The 22,884-nt window shown below is 37.3% G+C and overlaps 1 protein-coding gene across 4 annotated transcripts in view; it reads left to right on the top strand.

Annotated features, from left to right (window-relative positions):
• The window catches only part of LOC124595298 (ATP-binding cassette sub-family C member 10), a 365,583-nt gene that overhangs the window by 289,157 nt on the left and 53,542 nt on the right, over nt 1-22,884 (top strand). For all 4 annotated transcript variants that reach the window (XM_047133987.1, XM_047134004.1, XM_047133995.1 and 1 more), the window contains 3 exons: nt 883-1,102; nt 5,759-5,950; nt 18,001-18,244. In XM_047133987.1, coding sequence (XP_046989943.1) covers nt 883-1,102; nt 5,759-5,950; nt 18,001-18,244 — 656 coding nt within the window. The remainder of the gene's footprint in view (nt 1-882; nt 1,103-5,758; nt 5,951-18,000; nt 18,245-22,884) is intronic.

The raw sequence follows: 22,884 nt of genomic DNA, 5'->3' as shown, positions 1-22,884 counted from the left end.
TAGGGGGCCTAAGGTCTCCCTCTTTCCTGATGAGGCAACAGTTTGTTGCGAAAGCTTGAATTTTGTGTGTATGTTTGTGTTTGTTTGTGTCTGTCGACCTGCCAGCACTTTCATTTGGTAAGTCACATCATCTTTGTTTTTAGATATATATTTCCTATGTGGAATGTTTCCCTCTATTATAACCATATATATATATATATATATTTTAATGAGATATTGCCTGTTCTTATTTCAGGTGAGGTTGCTGATTACCTTGCGTTATAGCACCCTAAACCACTAATAATAATAATAATAATAATAATTGAAGTAAATACCTAACCATGGTGTGCAGGGAATGGAAACAGCTGCCAGGAAATTTTCCATCCATCTCTTTCACTGACGGTTATCAGTATCTACCCAATAATGATTTCTAAACAATAACAGCTTGAAAAATGTCACCCAATAACTCCAATTCTTCAAAACAAATTTGGGGAAGATTCCTTTTTATTAGTGAATGGTCTTGAACAGTGTTAAACTAATTAGGTCTTGAACAGTGTTAAATTAACCAGGGACACCAGAAGAGATCTGAAGAAGATCCCAGCACAGTGATTGACATGTGAGGAAGAAATTTGAGGAGGAACAACCTAAAAGATTCGGGAGAGGGCAATGAATCGTATGTCACGGCCCAGTACAATGGCATTACTGAAAATATTTTGCCTCGTGGCAAACAGATTTACATGTAATTTGTATTTCATATATTTATTATGTGGGCTAATATTATGTTAAAAACCAGTTTTCAAGCAAGACATGAGAGTAAATGAAACAGCAAAACTTACTTGCTTGAAATTATCTTACAGTTAGCATTTGAAACTAACTCTGTTGTTTTATATTATTTCATTTCAGGTTTGGTGGGACTTGCCATATCTTATGCTCTATCAGCAACAGGTGTATTAGGTGGTGTTGCAAATGCATTTGCAGAAACAGAACGTGAAATGGTGGCTGTGGAACGAGTATTGCAGTACGTCCAAAGTGTTGAGAAGGAATCTCAAGGTGGTGAACAACCACCATATGGGTGGCCAGCTCAAGGAGTTGTGTCCTTCAATGGTGTTGTCTTGCGTTACAGGTGAACACCTTTAAAACTCTATAGCTGCAGTTTGTAAATGCTATCAAATGAATTGATATTTGGATGCTACAGTAACTGAGATGTGACTGCTTTTTCATAAAACTATCAGCAGTTGATGTATACCTCACGACATTTGTTTTGACAAACTACAAGCATATCTGCTGTTAAGAGACTTTAGTTATTGCAGTACTTGGGAGTCTCATGACTTTTGTGACACTGACATTGGATGTTGTGGTGGTATTATTTCTTATAAGTAGAAGTGGAGAGGAGACTATGACAAATGGTACTCATTGTGCTATATAAAAGGATATTTCCTTCTGTATCTACTTGACAACATCACATTATTTCTGAAGTGAACAACACTGCTGTAATTGCTTCTTGTTATCTATTCTGTGTTGAAGATGAATGGTGATGACCTGTCCATAGTCTTCGACTATTTAGCAAGATTTTTTAAATGACTATTTTTACAACCATTTGCACAAAGCTACTGAGACAGTTGAGCCTTACTCTTAACCATTTTGTGTCTCTAGACTTTGTTTATTCAATTTTGTCAACCAAGTTTTTGAAAGGCATCATCACCACTCTAAAACCCAAATGCAGGAAAATTACATGTAACACTAAAAAAAGTAAAACTTCTCTATAAACTAAATGGAGTACAAGGAAACAAATCTGTAAATTTACATATCTCTGTAAGTCACCATTACATTATTGAGTATGTTCCATAGTAAAATGCTGACTATATCATTGATATATATGAAGAACAGAATTGGACCCACTACACTACCCTGAGGGACACCTTTGTTTATATATTTCTTTTATATGAATGCGTGGTGTCTGTTATATTAGACATGTTCAAAAGAACAAATACCATGCAGAATCCACAGCTGTGTATTATGTATTATGTAAATTGAAGGTGGAGAGGGGATGTGAGGAAAGGGATAGGAAATAATTATTGATGCTAGCTGCATCAGGACTTCATGTGGAATCAGCGGTGATGACTGAAAATGTGTGCTGGACCTGGCTTCAAACCTGGGATATCCTGCTTACTAGGCAGTTGTGTTAACCACTTTGCCATCTGGACACATTTTTTATTGCAGTTGCACAGACTATCTTGTTATGTCCCTCAGCTGGTCCACACTTCCACCTAGTGCCACCTGTCTGCAATTCCCATCTATGTCCTCCATGTTTGCTATTTTGACATACCTGCAGGAGGTCAAATGTGATTGTGCATTTGCACTGAAGGTGATGGATTCATAGCCCTTTGAGATTACTCGGTTATATGAATGTGTGGGATCTGTTCTTTTGGACATGTCAACATCCCTCAGGAGTCTCAAAGTAGCAAACGTGGAGGACATGGATGCAGACTGCAGGTAGATGGTGCTAGGTCAGAGTGTGGGTCAGCCAGAGGCCGCACCGAGATAGTCTGCACATTTGCGATAAATGCTGTGCCCAGATGGTGCAGCGGTTAATGCAACACCTAGTAACCAGGAGATCCTGCATTCGAGTCATGGTCCAGTACACATTTTCATTCATCACCACTGAGTCTGCCTAAAGTCTCAATGCAGCTGACTTCAATAATTCTTTCCCATTCTTTTCCTTTCTCTCCGTCGACCTTCAGTTTGCATAAAACATAATGTGTATTTCTTGTCTGACAATTATTTTACTAGAAATTTATCATCAGCAGACCTGTAAGCTATTCAAAATGAACACCATCTGATTGTGTATATTCTGTACGCCACTTGCACATTCGTCCGAAATACGGCCTAGTCAGAATGTTGCGGCGGCGTATCCAACGCCTCGGTCGTGCACGGCGAAACCGGGTCATCATCTTCCTCCGACGAAATGGATATAACTTCCTGTTCGACCTCCACGTCCGACGTGTCCGACGCCATTTCCTCCTTAACATTTAAACAATGAATTATATGGCAGTCGGCATGTATAACTTTAAGGCGTGATATCAAAGCTTCATCGCCAATATTGAAGTCATTAGACACAAATATAACAAGTCCGGTATGTCGTATAACCATTCCCGGTTTATTCTTAACATTAACCGTCACAGGTCGTCCTTCTACAATACGTTTCAAAATAGAGGCAAATGGACGCCAACGAAGCCAATCGAATTCCTCGAATACAATAACATTATGTACACGAGGATCATATCCGCCAAATCCAAATTCCGAACAAAACGGAAGATACACATGTTGCTTACGGGATACTACCTTTTCAACAAGCGTGGATTTGCCTATATTTGTGTCTCCATAAAGGTACAATTGTTTCTTACGCGCCATTTTGGACCGAAAGGCCTCATTGTACCACCGGACCACGCGGCCCGCCCAACCATTATACTTCAGGTGGCACTCGGAAAGGGCACGTACAATGCACTTCTTCGCCTGAAATGATTCAAAGTATTTCTCTATAAATCTAATACGCGACCAATTGTTGACCAATTTTGCACCTTGTTTTCCACTTAAGACTAGAGCCATTTGTTTTGTATTCCTCTTACACACTTAATGCTTCTAGCTTGTTCAGTGCTCTGCTTGACAGTTGTTAAGGAAAAACTGACACTTGCTACAGAACAACTGCAATTGCTGTGGAAAGCGTGACCAAAATTATAATAAGGAAATGTAGAAGACGAGATGTGTTAAATGCATAAATGCTCTGTATTCATTCAGCGGTTCATGCAATATGATGTTTGACAAAGTTTGTTGTGTGATATTCTGTGTTGTACAGCATGTCTGCAAAATGCCATTTGAATGCTTATAATTGTGGATGACCAGCTGGATGGCTCAAGGCATTCAAAGTGCCACTACTGTGGCCACAGTAATGGGTGTGTTCAAAACTGCCATCTCGCAATTAAAATAGGCTGATGAAGGTGGAAATGCTTTGCAAAAGTATTCTGTTGGTCGTAGGTGTACTAATACATCACAAGAGAATTGATACAAAGACCTAGTGGGGAAAAGGAACAGACATCTCACTCCTAGGCACACCCTTGCAGACCCTGCAGTCGCCACTGGTATGTGTGACTGCCAGAACCATTTCACGGTGATTAAATCATGATGGTTTGCTCACTCAGAAGACTTTTAAATGCATCCCTCATTTTGAGAAAGAGTTTGTTCGTGTAGGAAGCATGTTATTTTGGTTTGGGGTCAGCAACAGTGATCCAGCATGATTATGTCTGACAGATCATGCTTCACTGTGGCAAGTGGTTGTGGCTGTTAGTTAGTGAGAAGAGAGAGGGGAACACATTACACACCACAGAATGGTCATGAACATAATTCATGTGGTGCACCTGGGCATTATGGTGTAGGCAGGCATTATGCACAGTGGCTGAACACCACTGCATATCTTTGCACAAGGTATCATTACTGCACAGCAGTATTGCAGGGAAACTAGTCTGGATCATGTCCAACTGTTTAGGAGTGTGGTGGGTCCTTACTGTCTGTCTGTGGATGATGGTGCCCTCCCACACAGGAACCGCTGAGGTGTCAGACACATTGGAGTATGAAGACATTGAACATATGGAATGATCTCTGTACTCCCTGGACCTAAACCTTATAGAGCATGCCTGGGATGTTCTTGGCAGATGTATTGCTCAATGGACACCAACTCCCTGAATAGTGCAAGAACTGGAAACTGCCTGTTGAGAGGAGTGGGACATTATCTTCTAAGCACTACTCAACAATTTGGTAGCCAACACCAGTAATAGGTGCAAAATTTGCATTAGTGTTTGAGGAGGGCATATTCCATACTGAGAGTCCGATATCAACCTTTATGTTGAGGGGTTGACCTGTGTCAAGCACGAATATTATTTTATCTGGTTTCCTGTTTTCACATGTGGTGAAATCTGTACCGTTTGTCATTGTAAATATACCGCTCCACCTCTATTACATATATACTGTGTTTCATGTCATCCATCTGTGCCTGTAATTATTTCTGTCCAACAGTGTGTGTGTTTTTTAGCTGCTGACTACCAGTGTAGTATAGTTAATAGTGCCAAAATCCTTTAACAAGTGTAAGGATATTCTTGTAACCCAGTCTTTCTTGTCAAAAGCATCAATTACCATTTTTGTAAACTCTGTAATGGCCAGTATTGTACTTCTCTCACTTCAGAAACCAAACTGTGCTTCATTAGAAAGGTTGTATTTACTCATGTAACTTACTACTTTATCATTAAGGATTGATTCAGTTATTTTTGGGAATGCAGACAGTATTAAAACTCACCTGTGGTTTTCGATACTCTCCGCATGACCTCTCTTTAATAAGGATGCAAATTGTGCTTGCTTTTAGGTACTCCAGAAAATATCTGAAATATAGAACTATTTATTAAGTTTGTTAATGGAGCTTATATGCTGTCTACACACTCCATCCTGACAGAGACTGGAACTTCATCTATGCATTGAGAGTTATTTCTGCAGTTTGAAATAAATGTAATTGTAGTCCACTGAGCTGTTTCGTGGTAGGATGGGAAACTTTATTATTGAGTATTAATATACTGAAAAATGTTCATCAAGCAGTAATCATATGTCTGTTTTCTACCATAACACTGAAATCTTTTTGATGTACATATGTTTTACATTCTTTCCCAAAATAGATGGATTTATAGTTTGAAGTCCTAATTTTGAAAACATAAAAATTGTAAAACTTGTATTTTTGTAGGGAGGATGTTGTAGCTTCACTCCAGGGAGTGAGCTTCGAGACTCGACCTGGAGAAAAACTTGGTGTGGTTGGACGCACTGGAGCAGGAAAAAGCTCTCTTTTGGCAGCACTGTTTCGTCTAACAGATCCTTCTTCAGGGAGAATCACTATAGACCGTGTAAATACTGCTTCCCTTAGTCTCTCTACTTTAAGGTAAATAAATACAAATACTTTTACAATTGTAATATAGCCTCATATCTGTCTCTACCTGCACATGTACTCAACACTTGAATTTTGAAGTAATTTTATTATTATTTTTGAATTAAAGTTCAGGTTGTATACTATTAGTCTCAATATTTCAGTATAGGCTTGAGAGCGTTTATCCTGGAATGTGAATTTGATATACTGAAATTTTGAGTGTTTGTGAGTATACGGTGTTCATCAACATTTTATTAAAAGCTATGCATGGCAGTGAAAGACTGTGCTTTAGGTAAAAATGGACTGTTTTTAATGTAGTTCCCTCGTGGGTCAACACATTCTTCCAGTGCCTTTTCAGTGACTGGGTTCTTTCCCTAAAGTATAATTCTGGAAGATATGAAAGATACCCTACTATATCCTTTATTTAATTGGATAGATAAGAAATCTACTCACCAAGCTGCGGCAGAACCCACTCACATAAAAGACTGTTGTGATTGGGAAGCTTACGGAGCCAGTGGCTCCTTCATTAGGCTGAAAGGTTAAAGGGGAAGAAAGAAGGGTTCTAATACTGTGCAAGCAAAATCGACGCCTCTCTCACATCAGTTGACTTACTTGATATGCACAGCTGATATTCTTCTCTGGATAGCTGGCTACGTCGATCTCCAAAACCTTCTTCTCTAAATAATAATGCTGGTTACGGGAATTTATCAGACCCCCCCCCCCCCCCCCCCCCCCTCTCTCTCTCTCTCTCTCTCTCTCTCTCTCTCTCTCTCTACTCTTGAAATAAGTGAATAATTGCAGAATACTTTTAGTTTTAGTTTAGCCTTGGTATATTTCAGCTTCCACAAAGAACAAATTCACCACTTCTCACATAAATATTCGATTGTTTGCAAGTCAACTGATTTGTCTAGCATTAGATTCGATTAAATACATTTTTAGCATAGTTTTTGCAACCACATAATTATGAACATGTCTTATTTCTAGCAAGTCCAACACTGAAGTTCAATTAAATGTATATAATCAACTGTTCATTTTTCTTTAACAATAATTACAGACACTAAAACAGCAAGGAATACTGCATGATTACTTCTTGCCATACGGCTTCCGTGGCACGAGCGGCAAACACTTGTCGATGCCATTCGACCATCGCGTCTACCTTGTGCTTGTGACTCCTTTCCAGCCTGCACACACAAACATGTGTCCGCAGAGTATGTACGTTCTCTCACACTTATTTTTAAAATATCGTGTGTTCGAGACAGTAGAAGGATGAATGGTTGTGGAATTTATGCGGAAATTCTCAAAGCACTACAGGGTGAAAGAAAAGGACTGGAGAGGTCTGTGAAAGGGGTTGATTTTGGGAAAGTCACCCAGAATCACAGATGAGGGGAGACTTACCATATGGGATGAGAACAAAAGACTCTTTCCTTCCTCAGGGGAGACTTACCGTATGGGACCTGCAGTTGTGGGTGATGTTCCTAAAATCTACACCTTTTTGTAGACCTCTCCAGTCCTTTTCCTTCACCACTCTTCCTTCCCCTTCAACCCTTCTGCCTGAAGAAGGAGCCACTGGCTCCGAAAGCTTGCCAATCACAATAGTCTTTTGTGTGTGTGCGTGTGTGTGTGTGTGTGTGTGTGTGTGTGTGTGTGTGTGTGTGTGTGTGTGTGTGGCCGTGCCTCCTACCATCGCTTGGAAAGTAGATTTCTTATCTATCCAATTAAATAATTTTATGAATAATTGGTTGTTTTTGTTGTTATATTAGCCCACCTATATCCTTGTATTGTAAGCATCCTGCGCACACTTACACATAGCCAAGGCAATGTATCTTTTTTTTTAACCGTTAATCATTTTTGTGCTTCTGCCAATACAAAATGGCACAGCCCATTGATTAACTGGGATGTTGTGTGGTAATTCATTTCTGCTATCACTGAAAATGAATTACAGCAAAGTACTCCACTTTGTGAATGGGCTGTTGAATATTTAATTTTCTTCTACCAGTAAATTTATTCAGAAGTATAAAGTAGCACAAGTTATTGTGAAGGGGCAGATTTTATTAGAATTATGTGAGAGTTCATTGAGGCTCATGTGTGAAATGGTAATAAACTAGGCACTGAGCATAGTTTGAACACTTTTAACAGAACATGGAGACAGAGACCAAGGCATTTAGGGAACTGAACTTTATATATCAGTTAATCTAAACAGACAGCTAAATTCATATCTATCATAATAAATTAATTTGTTTGAAATACAGAATTCTGATTTCTATATCGGGTAAGTGCAACTACAATCTGTTATCAGAATAAATGTTGTATTTCGAGTGGAAACTCAGGTAAACATTAATCAATGTACAATTTTTCTCATTTCAAATCTTCCAAAAATATAATACAAACAATGGAAAATTTGTGTGTGTAATATTGTAATAATACAATAAAATATTTTGTTATATGTTTTCAACCATAATAATATTTGTTTAGAATATATGGCAATTGAAAATAAGTTCTAGACCAGGATTCCAACATACTTCTCCTGTTTATCAGTAATAGTTGCCTTAACCATTACAATATCTGAGCTTCAGTCCTGATTCAAATTTTCATTATCAGTACATTTCCACTCATTAATTCCAAATGCTACTATCAGAAGTTCTCCTAGGAGTTATGTGGAAATAGCACCACTGGGTGAATGGAATTTATTATGGAGGACGGAAGTTTACCCTGCCCCAAGGGATATGTATAAATAAATGAAAAGCACAGTAATGTAGTATTCAAAAATCATAGGCAGAAACATCCTCCACATACAAAAAATGTAGTTTCCAGTCTGAGTCTTGTACAGATTTTCAGTTGTCATAACATATCGCAGTTCAGCATATGAGATGTGATCAAAAAGTAATTAGAATTTTTTTAAAAAAGTAATAGGAATGTTTTAATTGCATGTGCTTTATACAAACAACCCAAATTTTTTAAGTCTTGTTGATACACATGTTCCTGATGTATGTTTGCTGCATTATCATATTTAGTTAATTGTTGACAGTCGGAAATGTTATACACGTTTTCAAGTGCTCATCTAATTTTTACTTTCAAAGAAGATGGATAAAAGAAGTTACATTAAATTTTGCCTGAAAATTGGAAAGCACTGTATTCAAAATGTTGACTGTGGCTTTTGCTGAATCTGCTGTGAGTAAGACAAGAGTTTATGAGTGGCATAAATATTTCAAGGAGGGTTGAGAAGATGCTGAAGATGATGACTGCCCTGGATGACTTTCCACATTGATTACTGATGACAATATGGCAGAAGTAAAGAAAATGCTTCTGGAAAATCATCATCAGAGAGGCTACTGATGCCGATGATGTCGCCGTATCCTTTCGCTCATGCCAAGCAATTGTTTTGGATGTTTTGTGTATGAAACATTTAGCAGAAAAGTCTGTTATGAAATGGTTGAATTTTGAGCAAAAACAACATCATGTAGACATCGGCCAGGAGTTGCTACATGAAGTTGGCAGTGATTCAGAATTTTTAAAGAAAGCCATAACAGGTGATGAAACATGGGTGTACAACTATGACATAGAAAGCAAGACCAAATTGTCCCTATGGAAATAGACTGAAAAGCCAAGACAAAAAAATTGACAAGTTCAATCACATATGAAGATTCTTCTCACTGTTTTCTCTGATTTCAATGTGGTAGTGCATCATGAGTTCCTGCCTTGTGATTGTACAGTCAATAGTGAATACTACCTGGAAGTTATGCACCATGTCCTTGAAGCAATCCAAAGAAACTGATAAGAATTGTGGCAAAACCACTTGTGGAAATTACATCATGATAATGCTCCCACTCACACCTCAATGTTTTTTCATGATTTCTTGGGAAAAAAAGAAGAAGAAGGAAGGAGAAGTAAATAAAAAAAGACCATTATTTTGCAGTGAACACATAGTGTGTAATGGAGCGATCACTCTGTTGTAGAAATAATTCAAAAGCCATTATGTTGTCTCAGCCACTGTATTCGCTCGAAATGGATACCTTCAACTTCTTTATATTTCTGAGGCTGAAGAGAACCATGAAAGGACATCATTTTGATCAGATAAATACAGCATTATTGAAGGAGCTAAATTCCATAATGAAAAATGAGTTTCAGAAGTGCTTCCAGGACTGGAAAAAGTGCTGGCACAAGTGTATTGTATCTAAGGGGATTGATTTGAGGCAGAAAAAGTTGATGGTGATGAATAAATAAAGACTCTTTAAGAAAAACAAAAATTCCCATTTCTTTTTTATCACACCTCTTATGTGAACGAGTTGCATCCTATCATTCCTATCAACTTGTTCATTTAATTTTACTGCATTTAATTTATTTTCTATTCTTTAGAGCGCTTGGGACATAATTAGATCAAATATGATCAATGATTATTAGCCTTTCTCCCAGTTAATTGTCCAGTGCCTAAATTTGATAAACTCTAATAGTAATGCCTAGGAGGCGGACTCAGTACATTTTTCAGACCTAAATTTCTTCTCTTTGATGAAACACAGGGACATGTGAATTCATAACCTTCCAAACTGCACATGCTTTGGTTCCCAGCTACACTCTATCAGCAGTCTCATCTGAGCACAACACACAACTAAATGCCTGCACAGGTTTTTGATGCAGCATCTGATGCCGCAAATTCTTCATACTGGTAGCTATAATCATTCCTATTGATCACACGTCGTCTACCATCCTTGTATATTTTTGCTTTTTATTTTCCACATGTACCTGTGCCACATAAACTTGAGATCCTTGACCTAACCAATCCCCCTCCCCCCTCTCTTCCTTATCACAATACATGCATACTCCTAAACCACATCCATTCCTTTTCTTCCACATTTTTGCATGTTTTTAATGTATTTCATTCTCTTTAGGTATAGACAGAATTCACAGGATGCCAAATTTGGTGAATAGGATTGATGTTCCAAGCACTCTTACTTCAGACCATTCATTGTTCTCATTGTGCATGGATGCATTTATTTTTCTTCTTCATCATTGTCTTCTGCTTTTTTTCCCCAATACTTCTAGAAGATATATGTATAATTTCACCTGTTATTGCTTGCTTGATAAGCAATTGAAATAATTCTTTTGTAATACCACAGAATCTCTAGGAGATGAAACTAACATCCCATCAGTTGGTGCTTCATTCTCCTGCTTTGATTGCTGTGCACAAATTGATGGACTCTTATCTCATCAACAGCATTAAAGAGGTTGTCGTCAAAACCAGTAAACTTCTTTTCAAATTGGCCCAAATGTTGCTGGGACCTTTTTTCCTCACATTTACTTTTGGTGAGCACTTAATGAATGTAGCACTCATCTTACACAAAGAATTGGCAAAAATTAATACTTTATGTGAAAGCAATCATATTTTCTCTTTTGATTTATGCATGGTGTCAGCTATTTTATACACATTTGATTGCCAATCGCCCTTGGCAGAGTTTTGGTACTGCTTTTATACTGATCAACTTCAAGGTAAGTAAGGCCATGTTTGAATTTAGCTGCTCCTTTCTTAATTTTTGAAAAAGCAGGAATTCATTCTGTATTAGCATTTGCCAATTTTAGGTGACTTTAGATTGGCAATTAATCATAAGAGACAAGGATTCTATTAATGACACAGTTGTTTATGTTATTTATTTCAGTGAAAAAACACATGACTACTTCAATAAAGATACATATACAAAACTATACACAGGTCAAGAATTTGACACCGACTCGTACAATTTATGAGATGTACCAATGTGAGAAGAATAAAATTAGATTTTACAGCCTATCAAAATTTTATGCATACTAAATCACCTTATTACGTAATCTACTCTAAACTTGCTGGACACCAAGTTTAAATCCAGCTGTTTTAATCTATGCTTTTAGATCAGTTTTTATGTTTTTGTTATACAATTTTTGATGTCATGATAAACATGGCACCAAGATTTTTATGCTCCCTTTTGAATTGTTTTTGTAAGAGGTGCATCAACATTTGACTCGCACTTCAGCAATAAGGTAAATACATCCCCCAGGTCAGGTTTTCTTACACTCAGAAATGTTCCTCACTATGCTAGTACACTTTCGTAAATATGAATACTACATTTTGAATGCCTTTGGATTAAAACAGTGTCCTCATACATTTCATATTGTAGGTTAGTCATTAAGTTTGTATTAGTACCATGAAAGGACAGGCATATAGTAAAGGGTTTTGCTTTTTTGTCTTTTTCCACACAGAGAGTGCCACATGTTCCCTGCCAATTAATGAGATGGGGCAAATTTTTTGTTTGAACTCCTCTACCTCCCATGTCACTCTCATATTGTAATGTTACTGGGCAACTCAGTAAAGAGACTGACAACAAATATAAAAAAGTAAGATTGTGGTAAATAATCAGTAACTAAGCACAATTCAGAAGAATTTTCAAAAATCTGGTCTTTTCTACAACTGCTTGTCATTTTTCTTTAATGATGTTTCTGTCTAAAAGTGATCAGTTTTCATTTGGTCACAATGTACACACACATCACTATGTATTAAAACAGTGTCCTCATACATTTCACGCAGGCTGCAACCAAATTTGTCATCATCATATGCTGTATAGGAGGACCATGTGTTACCACTCATGTGTGACCCATTTCTGCAGCATTTGGATCTAAGGATGGCTGTCTGACACAGTTAAAACAAGTTACTTGGAAAAATAAGAATCCGAAATTAAATTTATATAAAAAACAACAAATTCAACCAACAGGTTTTCACAGAACTGATAAGTGTAAAGACCTTGATTCAGATTCCATAATAATAAATTGTAGGCTACTTCCCTTAGGTATTTGATTGAACAAGTCAGTTCTCTTTCCAGAGGAAGGCTGGTGCATACCACCTGCTGTAGGAATGTAGTTAGTACACTCACCCTGCTTTATTTAGGGGGACTTCTGAAACTAGTAAAGGGCTTCAGCTAACTCACTCTCTGTATAGTTTTTCAGGGCTGCTTCTGTAGTAAGCTATACAAAATAGTGGCTTTGAATGTGAGAAAGTAGGAGAGCTGCCCTGGCGGCATAGTACTACGCCAGCATAATCTAAATAGAAATTGGATTTAAAAATACCTACCAGCAACATAAGTACACAATAAAACATTTATACAGAAGAAACATTAATAAAAATCTTGTAAGTTACTCTAACACCAGCAGTACACTGTATGTAAGATTAGTTTTCTCAGTGGTCTACCTCTTGACAAAAAAATAAGTAGCAGAGGAACGTACATCTACTTATGATGACCTATTATTGGTAGACATTTTCTTCTAATAAAATGAGAATAAAATGAAAATAAAGTAACAGGACTGTGTTGAGGTGTGATTACAGTCAGCATTCTAGTGCATCTAAGAGAATCTTCAATTCTTGAATCTAGGTGATCAGATAATGTGTAAAACCAGCGGCTAATCAGGAATATTTTCAGTTCTCTCTTGACTATGTAGGAACTATGAAATTTTTGCTTTATGGCAAATAAAAATTTTGGAGACAACAATTTTCTGTTGAGAAAGAGACCACAGTCACAGATTGTTTTGAAAATAATTTAATTATGCAGGACATTCATGTTTATTTCTTGTGAAACTCTTAGTATTGTTAGCTGCTCCAGGCAGGAGACCTGCTTTGTTGATACTACACATTTTTGGCTTTTTGACTGAGATATATTGATGTTGCAGTGTTTATCTTTGGCATGACAATGTAGAAGTTGTTGCAGAATCAGCTAAGTAAAAAATCCATGCAATTAATATATCCATTTAAACGTAAAAGCCATCTTTGGAATATTCCTTTGCGTGAGACCATGTGTGTCAGATTCATGTGCTGATCTGAAATTTTTGATTCACGTATTTTACTGTTTGTGTCTCTTCTGTAAACTTGTTTATTGATTTTGTCAATACTCATTTGTATTGTGATGCGTTGTGAAATTTTGAATATTTGCAAGTCCCGCATTAAACTTATACTATTATCGTTAATTGTAGGCTTAAACTTACTTGTGCCTTTTCAAAATTTTTGAGAATAGGAAGTCTATCCTTGTTCAAAACAATTATTCTCTAATTTCATTGCATAATTATATGAGAAATACGTTGCTTTTGGGAATTTTCAGATGCATGCAGAACTGTATTTTTGAAATTTATTTTAAGTTACAAGTGTTGTTGTTAATTTATTTTGTAGCAAATCAGTGTTTGTTCTTCACAGCATATGCCAAAGAATAGGTCATTACAAATTTCAGTGTATATTGACACAAATAAACATTCATTTTTGAGAATTTTTGGAAGTTACTGCTGTACTGTGCATAAACTATTTCATAGTAAATTGGCATTTGTGATTTAGTTACTGTAGCACACATTGTAACCAGCCTATTTTGTTAGATCTACTTTCCCTTTCAAAAGAAGCATACATTATTTTTGTATATAAAAAATCTATTTTTAGGTTTGGTAGCGACCATCATTAACCTCAAAAAGTTTTAGAAACTAGCAATTTTTACCCTGTTTTTCTGTTGCCTTAATAGAAATCTTGTTTTGTGTATTTGCTTCAGTTATTCTAAGGAATTAGTAATTGTTTAGCTCAGCAGATTAAAAATTGTCAGCAGGCTCAATTTAAAGTTATTTGTTCACTGTTTGGTAAAATATTGCACTAGCCATAGTGCAACCCCACTGTGAATGCTCTTCTCAAACATGGGATGAGCTTATTGATGTTCTTAAGCAACTAGACATCTCCCTGGGTACTGTCAGATGGTTGGTAGCTGCTGCAAATTGATGTGTTGGAAGAGTGCCTGAGAGTCATGTACCTGTTGGTACCAAAGATACTGTAAGGACTATCCTTTTCTGCGGATCTTCTCTCCTCTGCAGGAAGTAAGGGGTCTGTCATTACTCATCCATTTGCTTGTGAGTGGTAGGTCTAGATGTCCTGTACAGGGTAGACAGCGTTCAGGCAGCCACTGGGGGGGGGGGGGGGGGGTTGCAACCAACTACAGATTGTGGTACTTGTTGAAACATATGATGCCTGTCGTCTGGACTTTGAGATCATACTTGGATCATTCCAGTGACTTGCAGAGAAGGTTGAGAAAACCAGCCAGGCTCACAGTTTGAACATTGTTCTGAGTCGAGTGAAAAGACTGAATCAGAGACTTTGAAGATTATTTAACTACTAGGCTATGACATTCTGGACTTGGGTATAGGGTTGAAAACTGTAGTGTCCCTCTGAATGGGTGAGGTGTGCACTAAACATCAGTCAGGTAGCTGACTGTGTGCCGAGTGCACACAAGGGTCTCTTTCAGACTCTCAAGCAGTCATCAAAAGCAGTGAAGCTCACATAATACAAGGTACAGAATGCTGGCTGAAACCTGAAATTGATAACATTTTTGGGGGAAATTGTAAGTGTATATCAAAAGGATAGGTGAATGGAAATGGAGGTGATGTATTTTTGCAGTAGACAAGAAACTCAAATCCATTGAGATAGAAATTGAAGCTGCACGTGAGATTGTTTGGGCAAGACTCAGTATCAAGGGTGGGCATAAAATGTGAATTTGACCCTTCACTTTCCCACGAGACTCATCTCCTGATGTAACAAAGAACTTTAGAGAAAACCTCACTTCACTTATACATATGTTATCCAATCATAGTTTAGTCATCATTGGAGTCTTTAATCATCCAACAATCAGATGGGGAGATTACAGTTTTTTTAGTGGTAGATGTGACAAGACATCCCATGAAACATTACTCAATGATTTCTCTGGAAACTACCTAGAATAGACAGTTTGGAATGCCACTTGTGATGGAAATATATTAGATCTAATGGCAACAATTAGATCTGAGCTTTGAGGATGTCCACATCGAAACTGATGTTAGTGAGCATGGAGCGGTTGTGGCAGCAATTATTACCAAAGTACAAATGACAACCAAAACAAGTATATATGTTAAGCAAAGTAGATAAAAAAGCGGTAAAGTCATACATCAATGACAAATTCGAAACTTTCAGTGTAGCACACAAGCATGTAGAGGAACTATGGTGCAAGTTTAAAAGAATAGTTGACCATGCACTAGATAGATAGGTACCCAGTGGAAAAGTTCATAATGTGAGGGCCTCTCCATGGTATATAATCACTGTGAAGAACCTTCTAAAGAAATGATGACTACAGCATAATAGGTGTAAAACAAAATGTAGGGCTATAGATAGAGAGGTGCTGAATGAAACGCATTTTGCTGTCAAGACAGTGATGTGTCATGCCTTTAGTGACTATTGCAGCAGAATATTTTGTCAAATGATCTTTCACAAAACCCAATGAAATTCTGATTGAATGTAAAGGCTGTTAGCAGCACAAAAATTAGTATCCAGTCGTTCATGAATGGGACAGAACTGAAATTGAGAGTAGCAAAGCAATGGCTGAAATGGTTAACTCCATTTGCAACATTTATTTACAAAGCAAAACCTAGGAGAACTGCCCCAGTATAATCCTCATATCACTTAAAATTTGAATGAAATAAGTATTAGCTTCAATGGTGTTGAGAACAGCTGAAATAATTAAAATTGAACAAAGCTTCAGGGCCCAATGGAATCCATATCAGATTCTATAGTGAATTTTTGGCTGAGTTAGCCCCTCTTTTAAATGTAATCTGCCATATAGTTGTTCCTGTGTATATAATTCTCCATAAATTTTCTGAATCCGCACCTCTGTGTGTGTGTGTGTGTGTGTGTGTGTGTGTGTGTGTGAGAGAGAGAGAGAGAGAGAGAGAGAGAGAGTTGAACATTCAGTATGCTAGTGACCTGAAATCAGTGTTTAGTGCATATAGTGTATTATGTGTCATTGGGTGGCATATGTCCATGGGATATGTTTTTAATGATGCTTATATTATTGTGCAGAAAAAGTCATCCCACTCAGATACTGCTGAAAAGGTGTTCTGTGTTATGCTCAATGCTAATGAAAAATGCCTAATCAATGTAGTGGTGTTAAATTTGTCATATCTTATATTCAGTTGAATGCTGTTTACTTGTAATGAGAGCAAAACACACAGAATAATAATATATCCAACTACAACTAACCATGGCTGCTTTGCCACATGGTGTAGTCTTCACACTTGTATCACATATGAGCCATGTAGTTACTGCTGGAAGCACTTTACTGTCACTGTCAAATAATAACTTTGAACTGAATATTACATGAAACTGAGATGAGGCTATTTTCTTAACATGGCACAAGAGTTTACATTTTAAAATGTTTTGTTAGTTTGGAAAGATAATTAAATTGTTGTTCTCCATTGACACTGGGTATTGTGTAAAATTCTCAATCAGCAGTTTAAGTTTGGATTAACTTCCACTACCAATCACAATCCATAGTCAGGAGATCCTTAAGGATGCAGAGTATCTCAAAAACAAGAATAAATATTTATCGAAAGAGATGTATGCTAATGGATGTGGAATAGAAATAAATCTGAAATATATTTTTGTTTAGGAGGTAATAACAGACTTGTCACAGTCATGTAAATGTATGTACACTGAAGTGCATCAGATAATTCTTTGTCTGTTGTAGCTACACATCATCGAGCAGAAAACTGTTTCTGACACATTGTTCTCATTGCTTTACTGGAGGTGTGCAGAAGTCGGATTTTACATAGCACACTATTTGATTGTATTCAGAATTTATATTTCAATTGTTTTTCCTAAGAAATGGAGTAGAAGAAGTAGTCCACCAATAAATCATTCAGATTCCTCTTAAACTGAAGTTTATTGTTGGCTAAACTTCTTATGACTGCTGGCAAGTTACTGAAAATGCATGTTCCCAAGTAATGGACATTATCTGTTCAGATAGATAACAAGTTCAGAGTGCATTTCACAGTTCATTGAATCAGGTTAAATAGACAATTAAATCGAAATGATACTGTCAACAAATCACTGCTTACTTGATCCTTGTCTAATCTAATCATATTCACAGTTGCTTCTAAACTTTTGATAATTGTAGAAAGAAGAAAACAGCAGCTAGCTCTCTGATGGGTCGCATTGCTGTTTACTTTTAAGTTTGTTTTGGTGTAGAAGAATATTATTATATGGCAATGCAAATCCACAGGTCCAGACTGGCAGCAATTCCTCAGGACCCATGGCTGTTCTCAGGAACAGTGCATGAAAATCTTGATCCAGAAGGACGGCACTCACCTGCAGAGCTAGAGACTGCTCTGCGACGTGTTGGGCTTTGGGGAGCTGTGCGAGCTCTTGGTGGTCCTGCTGCTGATGTTGGGCCTGGTGGAAAGAAGCTTAGCACTGGTCAAAGACAGCTGCTATGCTTGGCACGTGCTGTACTGCGCGCAGCAAAGGCAAGGATTAGAGATAATAACTGACAAGTTTAAATTTTCAAAAATAATTTTGTTTTTACTTTTTGTGGATGTATTCATAATTAATTCATACAGCAATGAAGTCAAAGAGAGGTGTTAGATTTAAGGACTTTATGGTTTTGTTATTTTATCATCAGATACTTTTCGCTTTATTGCACTTAAGCATCACCAGTTGTGTACTACTGCAAATAACTTATTTTGTTATTGTATGTTGTTAGACTAAAATCTGTTCTTGCCCAGATGCATTAGTTTTTGGTGCTTACACATACAGGTCACTATTTGCACACACACATACCCGTGGCTGTCCTTTTCCCCTCATGGGCAGTTACAAGTTCAATGATCATCAATAATTAAAAATATTACCAATGTCAGTTTCAACAATAATGCTTTATTATCAAGACTTTGAATAATTGTGACATCAGGGCTAAAGCCAAAAAATTGACTTTCAATGATGGCACAGATATAAATAAATCTTTTTCTGAACCTGTGTCGTAATGACACCAGTGCAACATGTTTGCAGTATGTCAAATGTGGCCATTGGAGAGTGAGTGGGAGCAATATTTTTGAACAAACTAAGGTAGGAATGTTGGTTATTTTTATAAATAAGCATGGACTAATAACTTTAATTGTTCTTTCAATTTGTGCTTTCATGATATCAAGTAGTATGTACCCATTTTGCTTTAAATGTCTTTTAATTGCTACAAATGATACTTCAAGTTATGTATATATGCGTTAAATCAAGTCTAGTAGCAACTGATAAGCTAAGAAAAGAAACAGACCTCAAACTAATTCATGAAGTACCTACTAGATGAAATTCGACATTTTATATGACTGAAAGGTTTTTGTAGGCATGTTCAGCAGTTAAGATATTAATTGCCGTGCTGGTGTACCATCCATGCTAACCGCTGCAGGCATTGTAGGCTCTATAGATGATTGTGACAGTCTACTCTTGAAATCTGTTTAGAAAAGTACATTGCAAGCAGTAAAGTAATCTCAATAACTAGTATATTGAATATCAAAATATCTGACATGCAACCAGCATAGAATGTTGAAGAGGACTGAAGAATAACATATTAACAGAAACCAACTAGCAACTGGACATGTTAATACATTAGCCATATCAACATTGCTCGATCCTCGATTCAAGAACTTACACTTCAGGATGCTTTAGAGTATTTGAAAGCAATCAAAATTATCAGAGATTTGCTAGCATTTGTTGAAACAACTATCAGTGAAGATGGGCAATGCTTTGATACATTACAGGAAAATAGAGAAACCACCTTTGATTTAAGCAGTGAACATTATGAAAAAGCACAAGTAAAGAATAATTTGCAAACTGGAACACAAACAAACTTACCATCAGCAAAATATCACCTTCTGGGTCTTAAACGAGATCCATTAAAAGTATGGAATCACATTAGTTCTGCCTATCCAAGGCTACAAAAAATTCTCTTAAATATTTGAGCTGTATAGCTGTATTGCCAGCTTCTGAAAGACTATTTTCTGCAGCAAGGTATGCTCTCCATCAATAATGAAATATACTGTATGGGAAACTTCCATCAAAAATATATTTATGGTCCATAGACAAAAAGTTTTGGAATATTTAACGTTAAATATAGCTGTATTTAGTGACAAATAAATATGACGTTAGGTATATTTGTATGTTGCATTTTGTGCTGTTCTGTAAATTCATCATTTAACATCAATTTTAAAAACATTAATATTTTGTGGTCAATTATTATCAGTCATCAATGTGTAGATGTCAGTGATGAAATCTTTATCAGCATCGATGATTTGCTATCACACATCCCTGGTTTCAAGTCTTAGCCCTGCCTTTTCTTCACTTGCATTCATTCTTATAGATTCAGACTCCTTTTTTTATGTCTGCTTATTTGTATTTAGTTATCTGAAATGTCGCTGGCTCATAAACTTTTGATTATCTTTTCTTTTAGTGAATTTCTTTCCCTATTAAAGTGTCTTTACTTTATTATTATTTCTTTAAAAGAAGAGACAAGTGCAAAATTTGGTGTGGTCGGGAATCTGTTGATATATGATCATTTTGTTAGAGAAAGGGCGGGGCTACTAATGTTTGAGATGTTGGTTTGTGAATCATCTGCTGTATTGTAGTAAATTTAAATATAGTAATGATGCTAGTGTTTGTCTAGTCACTAGCTAACCCATGACAAAACCTGCATCTTGAGTGACAAGTTCAAATGGCACATACATACATATACTGGTTGATGTGATCCTGACTTCAGGTGTTTGTTTAAATGGTCATCATTTCTAATGAATTTGCCTGTTCATACTGTATACACTTTGTTATCAGACATTTCCTTGCATCTAAGAAGTGTACTGCATTTACAGATTACCTTCTGTTTCTGAAGACAGGTTGGGGATTGTAATACTCACTTTGTTCTTTAATTGAGATATGTCATGAAAGTGGTGGACATGTACTTCAGATAGGCATGACAGTAAAACTGCATACGGGTTTGATCATCTGCAATCCATAAGCTATACCGATCCAGTGCTGTTCACTTAGTATCAACCTCTAGGGTACATGTTTCATTAGAGTTAGTATTTGGCAATGCCAACCGTACACTTGGCAGCAGTGGAAACTAATTAGAACACATGGTTCCAGTAAATATAATATACCTTGTTACCTGGCAGTGCAAGCTTACTGTCAACAAAATTAAGTTTTTTGCAAAAAGAAAGAGAAAGCAGTGGCATGCAGATGAAAAGTTGATAAATCCTATTAGTAACATGTTAATGCCTAGCAAGTACATTATATGCAAATTACAGCAGGAGGGATGTGAGGCTGAGAAAAAGTATTTAATCTACTTTCTGATCTGTTGATGTGATGTGAATTGATTTGATTTGATCAGGGAGGTAAAAACAACAGCAGTTCTACCCCACTATTGTCTGCACCTAAACAGGATTTGTTGTGCAGTTTCACTCTATATGGTGCTAGTAAAGCCAACCAACACCCTTAAAGAGTAGTAGGAGGCCCTTTATTGGTTCTTTCATTTCGCCCTACTTTGGGGTACAATAAAACAATCAATTTTTTAATATGCTGTGCCTTTCTGATCATGCTTTCCTTTCTTCTTCAGGGATTTGGATTGTTTGTTTGGTTTTAATTTTGTCTTGGAACCTCTCTTCTCTTTGGTTAATATATATTTTTTCTACATTTATTAGACACAATTTCTTCAGGACTTGATGACCTGAATATCCTATGTCTTCACTGGACTCGCATTCGGGAGAACAATGGTTCAACCCACGTCCGGCCATCCTGATTTATGTTTTCTGTGATTTCCCTGAATCACTCAAGGCAAATGCCCAGATGGTTCCTTTGAAAGGGCACGGCCAGCTTCCTACCCCATCCTTCCCTAATCTGATGAGACCGATGACCTCGCTGTTTGGTCTCCTCCTCGAAACAACCCAACCCAACTCCTATGTTTTATGACCTCCAGTGCTTGGCACCAGAAGTCTACATGTGGTGTGATTTCATCACCCTCACCACATAAGGACTACTTTCTCTATACCCATTATGTGTAGGTGTTTCCTAAAGTTTCAGTGGCATATCATTATCCATACCATCTACATCTACATCTACATTTATACTCCACAAGCCACCCAACGGTGAGTGGCGGAGGGCACTTTACGTGCCACTGTCATTACCTCCCTTTCCTGTTCCAGTCGCGTATGGTTCGCGGGAAGAACGACTGTCTGAAAGCCTCCGTGTGCGCTCTAATCTCTCTAATTTTACATTCGTGATCTCCTCGGGAGGTATAAGTAGGGGGAAGCAATATATTCGATACCTCATCCAGAAACGCACCCTCTCGAAACCTGGCGAGCAAGCTACACCGCGATGCAGAGCGCCTCTCTTGCAGAGTCTGCCACTTGAGTTTGTTAAACATCTCCGTAATGCTATCACGGTTACCAAATAACCCTGTGATGAAACGCGCCGCTCTTCTTTGGATCTTCTCTATCTCCTCCGTCAACCCGATCTGGTACGGATCCCACACTGATGAGCAATACTCAAGTATAGGTCGAACGAGTGTTTTGTAAGCCACCTCCTTTGTTGATGGACTACATTTTCTAAGGACTCTCCCAATGAATCTCAACCTGGTACCTGCCTTACCAACAATTAATTTTGTATGATCGTTCCACTTCAAATCGTTCCGCACGCATACTCCCAGATATTTTACAGAAGTAACTGCTACCAGTGTTTGTTCCGCTATCATATAATCATACAATAAAGGATCCTTCTTTCTATGTATTCGCAATACATTACATTTGTCTATGTTAAGGGTCAGTTGCCACTCCCTGCACCAAGTGGCTATCTGCTGCAGATCTTCCTGCATTTCGCTACAATTTTCTAATGCTGCAACTTCTCTGTATACTACAGCATCATCCGCGAAAAGCCGCATGGAACTTCCGACACTATCTACTAGGTCATTTATATATATTGTGAAAAGCAATAGTCCCATAACACTCCCCTGTGGCACGCCAGAGGTTACTTTAACATCTGTAGACGTCTCTCCATTGATAACAACATGCTGTGTTCTGTTTGCTAAAAACTCTTCAATCCAGCCACACAGCTGGTCTGATATTCCGTAGGCTCC

This window comes from Schistocerca americana, chromosome 1 (genome assembly GCF_021461395.2).
Source record: "Schistocerca americana isolate TAMUIC-IGC-003095 chromosome 1, iqSchAmer2.1, whole genome shotgun sequence".
NCBI lineage: Eukaryota > Metazoa > Arthropoda > Insecta > Orthoptera > Acrididae > Schistocerca > Schistocerca americana.
Note: the sequence above shows the minus strand (reverse complement) of the source record. Positions and strands in the feature narration are given on the sequence as shown.